Here is a 15,680-nt window from a genome sequence, read left to right on the forward strand (position 1 = left end):
GGCTACCTCTGGGTCAGGCTGTTTCACAAAAGCCCTCATCCCTCTGTGTAACTGATAACTAGGATCCCTTGTTGAGGTCCTCCTTCCTTACTGGCTTGTCAGAGTCCTGGGCACCCTATGCTTTTTTTTCCTTGAGATTGCTTCTCAAGGGGTACCAGCTCTTGGAACCTTTCTCTCATTTCCAGTGTTGCTTCAGTTGCACTGCTGTTTTGGTTGATTGCGAATGGATCTGCTATTTCTTCCTCCTTGTGACGTGTCTCTCTTCCTGAGATGGATTCTTCCTTACTTTCAGGAAGATACTGATTTCCTTCTTCAGACATGGGATTTTTATCCAGTGGGGTTTCTTTTCTTCTGAAAAATCTACTAATGAAGTAATTCTTGGTCACAAAAATCTTCCATTTCTGAGAATATGCAGACTCCTATTGGGTTGTCTGGTCCAGCTTTGACAAGAGGACTTTTGCCTTGCCCTAATGTATCTCATTTTGTCATGTTTGGTTGTCACTTAGAAGATGACTCTCTTCTGGAGAACAGCAGAGAGGATGTGAATCTGGGGGAGAGGAGAAGCTGGAAAGAGTGGAAAGGGGAAGGTGTGGCCAGGATATAGTGTATGAGATTAATTAAAATTTAATTTAAAAAAAACTTAAGTCAATTCACCTCATATTACCTCAACATAATATCAGAACACTGGATAATATTTGTCAGCAACTATGCTTTGAATATGTGCTAATATCTAAAAAAGTTCTGTCTGAACTTTTTTCCTCAAAGTTAAAAAAAAATAAACAAAAACACTAATTTGGTCTTGAATTTAGTAAAGGGTTTTTGGTTACTTATTTAAGTTATCCATTTTTAAAATGATAGAAGGAGTGGAACAAAATTAGCCTAGGGGAGTTAGTCATGACCAAGAAAAAGCCAGGAGCAAGCACAGAAAAATGTCTTTGGGGTAATTGAAAGGCATTACTTAGGGTGTGGGAATCCATACACCACAAAGATGATTAGGAAGGGGGTTATTAGCTAAGCCATTGTCTAAAACCCACTGAATCACTGGTCCCTTTCAATCATGATTGGTCCCCCTTTTTTTTCTAAAGATGGGTTTTAAATTTTAAGAGGATCTGAAAAGCAGACTGAGAAAGAAAAGGGCACAGATCTTGCAAAGAAGTAAGGTAAGATCTTATCTTTGCTTTGATAGTTTAAGAGCCCAGCTCTGATGCACTACCATGGACACCCTAATGTTTGTCTATGTCTGGGATATAAAATATGGTGGGAACTTTGCAAGTAGAGGCAGGAGACAAGAAGTGTCCACTAGTTACGATACGACATGCATCACTACTGCCATTTCCCTTTCCTATCCCTTATAGTGCTATAACCACTACAGTTAATAAATCAGCAGTATTAGACTTCTAGTGAAAAATTTTCTCTTTTGCTTAGGATTATTAGGTTTTTGTTATGATGCCTTTTCACTAAGAACACTAAGATCATCCTAATAAGTATCCAGTCAGTTAAACCCCAGGCAGGGGGCTCCATGGGGCATTCACTTCTGTCAGAGTCTAGCAATCACCTGCCACTAAATGAACTTTATGGTCAAGCAAACAGCTCTTCCCCATGAATAGCTACACTGGGAGAAAATGAGGAAACGGTTATTAAGATAACATTTTATTTTGAGCCGTAAAACATTAAGCTGAAGGACTGAATCAATTATTACTTGGATTTGACAGGCGATCTGATGAATTTTGCCAGGCCTTTATTTTTGTCATTAAACTTTAAGCAAAAAGTCTCTTTTAAAGCTATGTGTCACAACTTGTTGTATAGGTATACCATCTGAAAATGAAAATTATAATTCTTCTTGGACTCATAGGAGCCACATCAGCAGCCCCGGTAAGTGTTTCGTTGTGCTCCTGATTTCATATATACCCATGCAATTACATCCCTTCACAGCTTTTTTATTGTTTCTTTTTTCTTTCTTTTTTTTTTTCTAGCTTATCTCGCAGCGTCTATTGTCTGCTAGCAACAGTCATGAGGTTAGTTTAAGTAATTAAAACATTCTCCTGCATTCTGTATGTGAAAACACACTGGGAAGAGATAAAAGCCTGCATCCAGTCCTGTAGGTCTTAAACATTTCTAGACATATTTCCAAGTTGCTTGGCTGTTTTGTCTACCAAGTACCTTGTTAAAGGGTGTTTTTCCTCCTTGTAATTCTCCAAACACAGATACAGCATCATTTGTTTACTTTGTTCCAATAGCACCCTATATGGACCTTAAAAATCAATGAATAAACAGAAAATACCCGAGCCACTGGGATGACCCGAACCTGTGTACTCTCATACACAGTAGGGATGGCACTGTTAAACCCAAGCCTTGCTTTCAACTCTAAGTTATCTAATCACCATGATTTAATGCAGGCTTGTTGGGGAAATGTGGCCCTTCAAATTGAGAGTTGATCAACCAGTGCTGCCTTGCACTCTATCTACAGAAAACGTTTCAGACTGCATAGTCATCTGGCTTCCATTTTCTCTCTCCTTTTCTAGCTACTCCTGAATCTTAATAATGGTCAACTTTTGCCACTGCAGTTCCAGGTACTGCTATATAAAGATTCAGTTAAAAGGGAATGTATTTCTAATGAGCATTTCTTATAGTATGGAATGAGAACAAAATGCATTTACTTATACTTGTTTTAAAAGATGGTATAACTTGAAGAATCAGGGTGGGGAGATACCAAGGGGGCCCCCATCCTTGCAGAGGAGAAGAGGAGGGGAGATGGGGGGAAGGAACTCAATGAGAGGAGACTTGAAGGGGGCAGGATTGGGGTTGTAAACAGACAAAAATTTGGTATGTGCCACATAGTAATTCTGATGATTTTTGACACACTTAACTATTTTAATTTTAAACAAACAACATATAGCCAACCATGCAGATTAGGGGGCAGGTCTTTTAATTCCAGTCAAAGATCGGCAGAAACTTGTGCTGTTTTATTAACTCTTTGTGTTCCATGTTTCTCATCATTTGAAAACTGTGACATTTATTAGTAGTTGAGATTCTGTCTTCTCTTTTTGCCTTTCTTACTGGGGGTTGATTTCAATTTCTTTCTTTCTTTCTTTCTTTCTTTCTTTCTTTCTTTCTTTCTTTCTTTCTTTCTTTCTTTCCTTCATTCTTTCTTTCTTTTCACAAAAGAGTAACTATTGCCTTCTATCTTTGCTTTTCACAGGGTGCCTTCAACTCCTGGATTCCTCCCTTCCCTGGGTTTCTGCAGCAGCAGCAGGCTCAGGTCTCAGGACGCCCACAGTTTCCTCTCTCAACACTAGAGAGCTTTGCTGGACTATTCCCAAATCAGATACCTTTCTCAAGACAGGTTGGGCTTGCCCAAGGAGGCCAGGCTGGCCAACCAGACCTCTCTCAGCAGCAGACACCACCTCAGACTCAGCAGGGTGCTAGCCCTGTAAGTGAAGCATCTTCCATCTTGCTGCTGGAAGGCAGGGGGATAAAAGTTATTGTGAATTAGCTTTGAAATATGACAGGAGTTTAATGAAGTTTTCTCCTCTACTATTGCAACCACCCCTGAAAGTATCTCCTTATATTGTCTGAATTTTAACATAAAAATAACATTAGAACCAATTGCCCTAGAATATAGTCAATAACCAGGAGCTAAAACAACATGTGGAAGCAGAATTTGTATGAATTATAGCTCATGTGGAAGATAAACTTTAATGGAGCATTGCTAATGAAAATGATTCATGGGAAGCTAGGTCTAGGGAAATCAGACCAAGAATTGCAAATAACAACGCAAGAGTGATTTGCTTATATGGCTTTGTGACTATTCTTTTCCTCAGATGTCCTATGTGGTACCTGTCAAAGTACCTCAAGACCAAACACAGGTAAGTGAAGGGAATTCCTTGACAAAGACGGAAGGGCTCATTTCACTTTCCTTTATACTCTCTTTTGTTCCCTTGGATTTCCAGTATCAGGGTTGTCAAGGCTGTGTACCACCCACCACTGTCTAGAGGTACCATAGGTGGCTTCTGGGCATCAGCTGATGCTGGACTAACCTGATGTTTTTAAGAACAGGCAGCTAAAAAGCATCTCTAGGACCCTTGAATACGTATGACATCACTATGCCAGAAGTGAATGAGACCAATAAGACCAGTAGCACGTCTTTTCTGTATTTAAGTTCCAGCACTGGGAAAGAACTAAAAATTGAAAACATGAGTTGACATTTTTGCCTTCCCAAATTTTGTTTCCTATGATTTTGCATTTGCACCTGGTGTGTAGTTATAAATAGCATACATTATTACAATAATATTTATTATTATAAATAACACTAACACACATTATTAGCCTATTATAAAAATTCCTCTGAAAACTTTCCCAGTCTCTTTTATGCAGTATTTAAAATCTAACTCCACATTATAATTAAATGAGTATTTTCCTTCAGGAAGAAAAATAATATTAACTAATAAATTCATAATATTAATATAGAAACCATGTCCATATTAGGATAATCAATTGTATAGTAATTCAGATTCAAAGGAACACGGCTATATATAAATTGTGATTCACATGAAGACTACTGACTTGTTCAAACAAAGTTATTCTGCTTGGATCTTCTATAATTATGCAATTAAGTTTCACTCACACTGTCATTACATAGTAACACAATTCTAGACATTATCTCACTGTATATCCTTAGGTATGTAGTGAGTCAGATATGTGACAAATACAATTACTTCATTTTAAGGTCCAGGAAACATAGATTTAATGAGATTAAGAGTCTTAACCCAATGAACCAAATACCTGTTAGAAGTCAGTCCTCAACCCGCTTTCAACCACTAATCCAGTGGCTCTCTGCATAGGCTTATGTCAAAAGCTTTGTGGGCTATTTATAGAATTATAAACTCCTAAGCTCTATGTTAAGCCTGAGATATTAAAACTCTACCCAACTAGACAAACATTCGTCTGTCTTTGGAGGCCTAATGGGTGATTTTTACGCTTGGCATGCTTCCTACCTTAGTTTAATCTATTATATCCAAACTTGTTTGTATATGTATTCTTATAAATGAAGTCCTGTTTCATGTTGGGTTCAAGTTGTTTCACAATTTGAGAAGCACTGTATATCTGCTATGCATAGTACATTTGCTTGGAATGGTAGTTCATGCCTGTGTAACCACCTTTAGAGTATTAACAGTGGTAAAAAAGTGAAGAGCATTGCACATCCTGATCTAATGGGCTCTCTCATGTACCACCATGTCCACAGATGTTTCAGTACTATCCAGTTTACATGCTTCTGCCCTGGGAGCAACCTCAGCAGGCCGTCACATCCTCACCCCAGCACACAGGGCAGCAGCTATTTGAGGAACAGGTACTGTGAGGGTTTGGTTTAGTCTGTGGTTCAATTTCAGAATAAGGTAATTTCCCTGCAGAAAGAATAATTAAGAATATCTAGTACATGTTCTTGACCTCACAGAATAGGACATAGTATTTCTCCTCTTAGCACACCTGTATAATAAGCCTATAATTATAAGGAGTAAAATCAGCAAATGGTTCTAATAAAATAAGGCTCAAAATGGATTCTTTTCCTCAATTTGATGTTTCTCACATTCAGAATCAATAAAGAATTCATCAGTTAAATATAAAGATATATATGTGAATATATTGAAAATATCAAGATATAAAAGACTGCAAAGAAAAATATTTGTGGTCACTAGAACCTAAGACACAATTTGATAACCATATGTTCAGTTTTGCAAATATAGCACAAATTCTGAGAATTTTAATGTAAATTCAGATTTCTTATGATATGGTGCTAAAAGATATCTTGACATTTAATGATAATATTTTTAAACTAAAGCATGTGGATTCTCCAAAAAGCATTTAGTTAATGAAAAAGATATGTAATTTTAAGTAATCATTTCTCAGAAACTTATGTTCAAAATTATCACAGTAAGTCTAACACTTTTCTCAAAATTCTGGCAGGTACCTTTCTATAATCAATTTGGATTTGCACCACCACAAGCAGAACCTGTGAGTAAATACATAATTTTGGTTTCTGAATATATATTTGGAGCTACTTGCTTACCTATTAAAAACATGGATATCTTTCAGATAGAAAAAAATTCCAGAAAACATTTCTAGATGAATGAAGTCAGAATTATGTACACATTGCTATGAGAACATAAATAAGAAATCATAAAAAGATTTCTCACAGGGATGTAAATGGAGAGGAATCTGAGGAAAAGAAGGTCCAGCGACAGGCCCAAAGTGGGATCCAGCTCAAGGGGAGGTTCCAAGCCCTAACACTATACTGAGGCTATAGAGCTCTCACAAAAAGGGGCCTACCATGACTGCCCTCTGAAAGACCCAACAAGGAGCTGAAAGTCAGAAGCAGATATTTGCACCCAACCAATGGTGGGGAGGAGGTTTGGGGTGGGAGCAGTCAGAGGGTGGATGTGGGGTGCAGAATGAAATATGGAGTGTAAAAAATTAAAAATGAAATAAATTTTTAAAAAAAGATTTCTTACATGAGAAAGACTTGCATTGAGTGGTTCTGGAAGGAGAATGCTCAAGTAGTCAGCTCTTGAGTAGGCATGCTCAGGACTGGGGGGATTCTCTGAGTGTCTTGAGCATTCTTAAAGAGACAGCAGATAGTGCAACAGGCTGTGGCTGGGGATCCAGTCATTAGCAGGAGCCAGGATGTGAGGACACTAGGACTTGCTCTCTTACATTTCTCTTTAAATAGCGTTATAAAATTTCACCTTTCTAACTTCATCATGTTCAAAACACCCTTCTCTGAAACCAATGCTCTACACATTGAATTCTGTCAGAAAAGTTCTCTACCTGCCAGGAATGCATTTCTTTTCCCTTCATTTAAACTTCTCTCTCTCCCTCTCCCCCTCCCTCTCCCTCTCCCTCTTTCTCTTCCCCTCCCCCTCCCTCTCCCCTCCCCTCCCTTCCCTCTCTCTCATCTTGTTTTTTTACTTATTCACTTTACATACTTTCCTGGTCCACTTCCACAATCCTCTCCCATCCTCCCTCTCTTCCCCCCCCCATCCCCTATCTTCCCTCTCCTTCTCCTCTAGGTACGAGTCTCCCTGGGTATCACGCACACACACCTACACACACACACACACACACACACACACACACACACACACACACAGTCTGGTGCATCAAGTCTCTGTGAAGGCTAGACAGCATCCTCTCCCCCTGAGGCCAAACAAGGCAGTCCAGCTAGTAGAACATATCCCACAGATAGGCAACAGCTTTTTTGATTGCCTGGTTCCAGTTGTTCAGGACCCACATGAAGGTCAAGCGGCACATCTGCTGCATTTGAGCGAGGCGACCTAGGTCCTACACGTGAAGAAGCTGATGACTGCTTGAGTGCTGTGGCTGGCAGAAGAATGTGTAATGATCTGTCACTGATTTAAATATCGTTAACTTTCTGCTTCTTCAGGGGGTACCAGGAGGGCAGCAGCACTTAGTTTTTGACAGCTTTGTAGGCACAGCTCCGGAAACTCCTGGAATGGTAAGAGTCCTTACAAAACGCTTGCAGCAACTGGAAATTGAGGAGTAAATTTAGAAGGTCCTCCAGAGGGTATTCATTTTAATATAAACACTGTTATGTCAAAAATTATTGATTTCACCCCCTGTAATCTCTAAAAGTCAAGATCTAAATCATTCAGTCGTTCAAATATTTAGTGAGAATTTTCTTCCAGAAACTCTTCTGTGCTTTTGTCGAAAACCAAGGGTTTTGGGCAGTTGGCAGTGGCTTGAGGAGAGAGAGAGAGAGAGAGAGAGAGACAGAGACAGAGACAGAGACAGAGACAGAGACAGAGAGACAGAGAGANGAGAGACAGAGACAGAGACAGAGACAGAGACAGAGACAGAGAGACAGAGAGACAGAGAGACAGAGAGACAGAGAGACAGAGAGACAGAGACAGAGAGAGACACAGACACAGAGAGTCAGAGTCATTTGTTTTTGGTGGTGACAATTAATCCATGCATTAGTGGATGGTCCACACCAATGTACAAAATAACATAACTAATTTAATGCAATAGGTATAGTTTTTTAAAAAAAGAAAAAGAGGAAGCAGAAGGAGGAGGAAGAGGAGGAGGAGAAGCAGAAGTTGGGAGGGAGATGTGCTAGGAGACTTCAGAAGAACTTAAAGGGAAAATGTGGTGTGGCTATAATCATAAAACGTAGCAGACATATATGATGTTCTCAAGAGTCAATTTAAAAGTGGTTGTTAGTATACAAGCATAGTTTTTAAATATAACCATAACCTTTCTAAGATAGCTTATGAGCTAAAAATGGTAATGAAGACACAAACTGTTTAATGTGATGCCTGCCTGTGCCTCTCACTCCTTGAACTTCATATTCTTCCTACTTTTAAACTTCTACTTGAAGTTATAACCACATTATCCCATTCTTGATCTCTACAGCCAGCAGACGGAAGCCTGCTTTATCCACAAAAAGAACCAATCAGCATTAAGCATGATAATGCAGGAGTTTTCATGCCTACAACTTCACCAAAACCCAGCACTGACAATATTTTCACTTCTGGAATAGATCCAACTATTGTTCCAGTGTTTCCAGAACAGAAGGTAGAACGAATAAAGATTTATCTGATGAAATACATGTCTATGATCTAAGTGAGAAGCTAATTTATAGGGCCAGACATCATGATAAAAGTATGTGTAATATAATATGTGGCCTCAACTCTGGATAAAGCAGTTAACAATAGTTTTAAATCAATGTGCTAGAGTGCAAATTTTATTTTATTTTAAGATAAGCTCTTGTGATGTTCTTTCTTGCTAGGTCAAGACTGATAGCCTAAGAGAACCATAAGAGATTACTTAAATCACTCGGAAGTCTTGGTAGGTATATATATATATTTTTTTCCAAAGTTATGCTTTAAATTCCATGACAATTCTTAACAGAAAAGTCATCAGAAAATTAATGAAAAATTCTTAGCCTAATGACTATAAAAAAACAAGATAGTGTTTATATCTACCTGCAAACACCGTGATAATTATGAAATTTTCCTAAATTTTAAAAATCACAATTAACTTTTTAAAGTTATGTCTGCCTATAGTCTAAACTTGTTATGATTCCTATAAAAGCTCAATATATTGCTTCTATATAAAAGAAATTTCATGCTTTCTACATATTTAGCACTCTTAGGTCATTCTTTCACTTTGCAAGCTAAACACTGTGACAGTGTCAATATTCCCTTATCTGTTTAAACAAAAGTCTTAAAATAATAAAAGAATTATACAACAGTAGAACAATTTCAAAATTAATTGATTATATTCTAAATATAACTGTTTTATTGTCTATTTAAATGAACTTGTTTGGCTACTGAAGCTACATTTTAGAAAGGCATCCTTGAAATTATACTACGAAAAAAAAAAAAAAAAAAAAACCACACAGTCAAAGGCATGCAACGTCACTTAAAAAGAAAACTAAAAGGTAAAGCATTGCAGATTTCTTTTTATGACGCTATTCTGACTCTCCCTTCTACGAGAAGCAACACTGGGCAATATTCAAGTGAAAAGAGTCTATACAAACACAGCAGTAAAGAGCATCAACACCTCTTCAAAAGAACCCCTTCTTGATGTACTATTTGTATCATGAAAACGATTGATTATACCAAAGTTTGAAGGCTATTTCAGTACAATGCGAGCATCAGTCAGTATAAAACAACCAGTGAGGTGGTTCTTTTGTTTTGTTTTGTTTGTTTTTGTTTGTTTCTTTAATAAGCAATTTCCAAACATCTAGACAATTTTATTCAAAGGAACCAACTAACACTGAGATCCTGTTCTGTCTTACTTTCAGGGAGATGTGATGGTACGTTGGCTGTCTTTTAAAGATTATTTTCTACTTATATGCTAATAGAAATTTGTCTAATGATGTAAAGCCTCTATTTGTCTAATGATTATAAAGCATCTTCTCTGATCTCATTTCTTTACTTATAAAGATAATATTCATGTCACAAAAAAATAAATTTTCATGGAATATGTCCTATCTTTATAATGCTGTCTTTTTCCCAAACATTCTAGGATTATATAACCTGGAAAATGACAAGCACTAGAAATAAAGCATGTTTAACCAAAAAGCCACGCCTTCTTTAAACATTACATAATATAGTGAAACTTGATTGCAATGATGATCTTCTAAACCTTCGTGTGACACCCAAGTGCACACATGTGTGCGCACACACACTAAAGCTTATGATGACAGATTAATTTGATAACTGTGTTAATAAAGAATGCCTCTAAACTTATGTCATTCAAGAAAATATGTACTAATTAATAGATTTGTGATGAGTGTGCTGATTGGTATTGAGATTAAACTATGTGTCTATTTTTCTCTCATATCAGTATCTGATTATTTTTCCCAGGTTCATTCTGTCAGCTTGCTTGTGATTCATTCTCCATGAATATTAAACTTTTTGTTTGTTTGTTTGTTTTGTTTTGTTCTGTTTTGCCTTTTATCAAGGCAGGATCTCATCCTATAGCCTTGACTATCCTTGAACTACCTAGTAGGTAGACCAGGCTGGCCTTGAATTCATAGAAGTCTACCTGTTCCTGACTCTAAATGCTGTGTTTAAACTGTATACCACCACACCGGGTCCTCCAAAATGGTTTTGAAAAGGATATTGACTGTGTGTGCTCTTAGTACACCACAACTACACAAAAAGTTGGGTGCTGGATTCAAATGGACAAAAGGAAGATGCATGCTTGTTTAGGGTGACAGTGACCTACAGAAACTGGGGCTTAGATTTTTCAGACATAGATTTTGGATTTTATCTCTCTTGTGTTTGATTATTCAAGGTGTCACTTAAACATTAGTCTCTCTTCTCAGTTGTAAATAGGAGAGAGTGAGACATGAATCTCAGAATTTCTGAAAGCCCTTCTTGAAGAAAACAACACAGAAGTACTCGGGACTTACTTTTCTCTCTTTTGTACATGAACTTAAAAGTATTTTCAACTTCTTTTCTCAACACCAGGCCTTCAATGAAAATTACCCAAAAATAGGAAATATGGCATTTAATAATGACTAATGTATTTGTTGGTAGATACATATGAATCCACATAAATTAAAGAAGAGATGAATGAGTTCATATATTAATACATATTACATTGTTTAAATTCGGTGTTCTAGGTTCTGCAGTCAATCATATTTTGTAGGATCTTAGCTGTTTCTACACTGAACAGCATTATAACTCTGGAGTGTAGTACTTGCTCTGTGCAAAAGCAACGCAGTAGTCATCTACTGCACCTTCCATTTTATATTGCCCCGTTTCCCCAGAGTTCATACAATTAAGGAACAGAATTCTCAGTGCTTAACTGAGCTCTTAACATCAGACATGACAGACACTGCAAATAAAATAAACCCCTGCTGCTCAGCAGCTAAGAGGATTATCTTCCCAAACTTCCAACCAACTGCTCAGAAAATCATTCTTAAATTTCCATGGTGTAATTTAAATCAAGTACTTAAAATACACCCTAGAATGTACTACACCAGGTTCCCGATTTTTAAGGAAAATATAGCAAGAGGGATGACCAGAGATTGGAGAGGAAGGAGACATGTAATGTAGTTTCTCTATCCAGGACAACTCAGAGCAATGGCTAGAAAAACGATGAGATCAAGGGCTTAGTGATATTAGAGGTATCATAAAAAGGAGCTTTTAGTCTTATTTATTTATTCATTGTCTTTAGAATGAGCAAGCACTTGGAAAATGTAATCTGAATGTTCTGTTAACCATTGGTTTTTAAGCTGCCAGCATTTGAATGAATGCCCTGATATTTTCTGGTCAATCTAACCCCTGCTTTCATTGCCAGCACAACACACATTAATTATCTATATTAATAAGATCACATATACTTCTCATTGACATGTATATATATTCATTCTTCATTCATATCCTTCTTCATTCATTTTCCTAGAGCATTTAAGTCATTTCTAGTTACCATTATCGATAGATCATAGGATAAGTAGATGTGACAAAAATTCTGTTAAACAGACCTTAGAATTATTATCTTTCTAACTTTAGCTATTATTTATAGCACACAAGATAAAGAGGCATCTCATGATTGTATTTTTGCAGCTTTGTGTCTATGTTAATTTTTATGCTTAATCGACAGTTGTGTGCTTTCTGTTTTGTAGTTACTACATTCGTATGTTTTCACATTCTTGTTGATCCCTTAACATTTACCCCACTTACTTTTTTCTGTATCTGTTGACCTCAATGTTTAGATTGTCTGTGGTCTTTTCTGCGGCTTATTTTGATTTAAGCATTACTTTCTGTCTCTTTAGCCATGCAGAGTTCTGTTTGTCTGGTAAGTGCCCCTGGCTTTGTAAGTGGCAAAACAAAACTCTGCACTCTATCTGTTTTCGTCTAGAATATCCCTCTGCATTCATCTGGTAGATGATTGATTCAGGATTTTGTTTGCTTGTTAGCAGTTATTTATTTATCTTAAAAAATTATCGTACTCAATAACAATTATTGAAAAAGAGGCCATGATCTTGAAAGAGAACAGGGAGAAGAATGTGAAAGAGTTTTGAAGGTAGAAGGGAAAGGGAGAAATGTTGTAATTAAATTACAATCTCAAAAATAAATAAAAAATAGCATACAGAGTGATGGATTTTGATATCATATTTTCATAACATTTCAAACATTTTCATACTTTATTTTTTGTATTGTGCCCTCCATCATTCACTCCATACACATTACTGCCACCTGCCTGCCTGCCTTTCTTCCTTCCTCCCTTCTTCCTTCTTTTCTTCCTTCCTGCCTTCCTTCCTTCCACTCCCCTTTCAGCCATTGCTTCACTTTCTTCATGTTGTTATTATTTATAAGTTTTAAAGGTAAGGTATGATTACATTTCTCCCATTCTTCCCGCTTACCCCACCTCTGTACATCCCCCAGTTTTTCACAGATTCACAGGTCCTCCTATTTATCACTGTTATCACAAATACATGTGAGTAAATATAGAAATACAACCTGCCAATTCTATTCAGTGTTGCTTGTATGTTTATGTTTTTAAGGATGATCACTTTGTATTGGATAACCAGTTAAGGATTTATTCTTCTTTTCTTTCCAATTGCTAATTGTCTGTAGCATCAAGAGTGGACCCTGGGAAATTAACTCCATCCACATTGGAAATGTTTATGTATTGTTTAGGCAGCCATGATGTTGAGTTTTCATGGGTATGGCTTCCCTGTCAGAGCAGAAAGGCACAGCCTCACAATGGACTTCCTTACAGTATTCCCACTGCCTCTTCTGTAATGTTCTTTGAGCCTCTGAGCCGTGAGTGTAAATTGTGTTGTAGATGTAGCACAGGGGCTGCGTATCTGCCCCACAGTCAGTTATTCTTTGCCCCTTGACTATTTGGGACTTTCTGAAATGGTTTCCTTCGGCTGCAAAGAGAAGCTTCTTTGATGAGGAGTGAGGTCCACATCCATCTGTGTGTATAAAGATAAGTAATTTATGATGCAGTTAGATATTATACTGCTTTTAAAAGTGAAAATAGTAGATTCCTCTCCAAGATTCATCGACCCTCTATCCATGAATAGTTGCCTAGGTTTATAGTAGCTGGTTTGATTTCCCTCCTGTGAAGTGGGCCTTGGGTCCAATTAGAAAGCAGGTGGTTACCATCAGAATAGAAATGCCACTACTGCATCTCGCTGTTGTAGTCATTGTTGTGGTTCATAGGCATAACATCTGGGTAGGACTCGTAATTGGTTTCCTCAGTTAACAGCTTGTGTTGCGCCCTCTCGACCACAGCAAGAAAGACACAACCACCAGTTCTTCTAACAGCAGTTTATTCAGCAAGCTTCAATCTTCATCTCCCTCTTCATCTCCCGCGAGCCCCAGGATACAAGCCCTTTTATACTCTCATATCCACTCCAATCACGGCAGGCCATGTCACCTCACCAGGCACGTGGCCTCAGCCAACCAGAAGAGCGGGAACATATCACCACCAAATATGGACCTGTTTACCACAAGCTCCATAGCCAACAGGCGCTATCTTTAAGGTGCAGCTTTGGGTAGCCCAGGGGAGAGGCAGCAGCCTCCTACAAGCTTTCATATTACCTCTGATACAATAAAAGCTAGTTCTCAGAGGGGAGGCTTTTGTGTCATTTATTGCTTAAATTTTCCCAGTCCTGTGTCTGTGGTCTCTTCTTCTTCTTCTTCTTCTTCTTCTTTCTTCTTCTTCTTCTTCTTCTTCTTCTTCTTCTTCTTCTTCTTCTTCTTCTTCTTCTTCTTCTTCTTCTTCTTCTTCTTCTTCAAAAAAGACTTATTTTCAACTTCTGGGAGGCAACCAAAAACTATATCAATTATACATAGAAATCTATTATATATAGAAATATATATATTAGAAATCTAACTCCCCTGACCAACAATTTGAAAGAAAATGGTTTCTCATGCTTGTTACTGTGGGTTTTTGCTAGATAATCTAGGGTTCTTGGGGAGAACCCTGTGTGCGTGCGCGTGTGTGGGGTTCTGTATGTATAGGTTTGTGCTTTTGTGTGTACACATACTTACATATATTATATGAAATTTTAGCTGAGTCCCTATGCCTTTTCTAAGAATTCTGTTTCTTATCCCTTCTCTTATTCTCCTTCTTCATTGTCTTTCCCCACCAATTAAAATCCCCTCTCTGTTTCCCCATTCATTGTCAACTGTTTGACACTATTCTGCTCTCTAGAGTTCACTTTTCCCTTCCCCAACCCCTTTTTCATTCCCTTGTTTTTGCATGTTCTCATGGCAGGAGATTTGGAGTGGGAAAAACAGATGAGAGTGAATATGACTCTGAGTCTGGGTTACCTCACCCAATGTAGTATTTTCTAGTTCTATTCATTTACTTGCAAATTTCATGATTTCATTCCATATTGTATACATACTACATTTTCATTATTCATCCATTGGTTAAAGGACATGTAGATTATTTCCATTTCTTAGGTTATTACGGATAGGACTGAAATGGTTGAGGAATCACATGCAGAGTAGGATACTGAGTCCTTTGGGTACACACTAAGAACTGATATAGATGGGTCATGTGGTAAACAGGCTTGTTTGTTTGTTTATTTGTTTTGTTTTTTGAATTCTCCACAACAAAGTGACTAAACCAGTTTGCAATCCCACCGACAGAGAATGATGACACCCTTTGTCTCACATCCCCTCCAATATTTGCTGGCCATTTTTTGTTGTTCTTCACCATTCTGACTGGAGTAAGATGGATTTTTTTTCCTTCCGATTGTTATTTGCTTGTCTATATATTCACGGTTGTCTTATCTCTTGGTTCCCATGAAAAACGAAGTCCTGTCAACATGGCTCTTGAGTTGGCTGTCTGCTATGTCAATACAGGGTGACTCTCAAACACCCCTAATTAGAAGGTCTCTTTCCCTAACCCAGATCATTCTGTAGAAATCTCTGAGCAGCATTTCAGCTTTGTGGCTCTAGTTTCTCTTGGGCTTCTCAAAACCTTGCCTTACTCATGCATACCTTAGGACCAAACAAGAATTTGAGAGCTGTGTGTTCAACTTGACTCTCACCTCAGAGTTCCGCTAAGGTACAGAATTTTCTACAAGGCTCAACCTGGAATTTCCACCTCTGCTGTCTCAGGCTGCTGTGACTATGACTTTGTCATCAAGGCCTACCTGTCTGTACCCCTAACCGTGGGTG

General features: G+C 37.8%; 1 protein-coding gene across 1 annotated transcript; it reads left to right on the top strand.

Moving 5' to 3' along the window:
* The first annotated feature begins 1,129 nt into the window (after positions 1-1,129).
* Odam (odontogenic, ameloblast associated) lies at positions 1,130-10,942 on the top strand. Its single transcript, XM_021211242.2, has 12 exons — positions 1,130-1,160; positions 1,807-1,872; positions 1,974-2,015; positions 2,523-2,570; positions 3,200-3,430; positions 3,822-3,866; positions 5,243-5,347; positions 5,962-6,009; positions 7,439-7,510; positions 8,428-8,589; positions 8,804-8,862; positions 9,824-10,942. Exons 2-11 carry the CDS (start codon positions 1,822-1,824, stop codon positions 8,831-8,833), a joined length of 834 nt encoding a protein of 277 aa, XP_021066901.1. The 5' UTR covers positions 1,130-1,160; positions 1,807-1,821; the 3' UTR covers positions 8,834-8,862; positions 9,824-10,942.
* The last annotated feature ends 4,738 nt before the right edge of the window (positions 10,943-15,680 follow it).

This window comes from Mus pahari, chromosome 13 (genome assembly GCF_900095145.1).
Source record: "Mus pahari chromosome 13, PAHARI_EIJ_v1.1, whole genome shotgun sequence".
Lineage (NCBI taxonomy): Eukaryota > Metazoa > Chordata > Mammalia > Rodentia > Muridae > Mus > Mus pahari.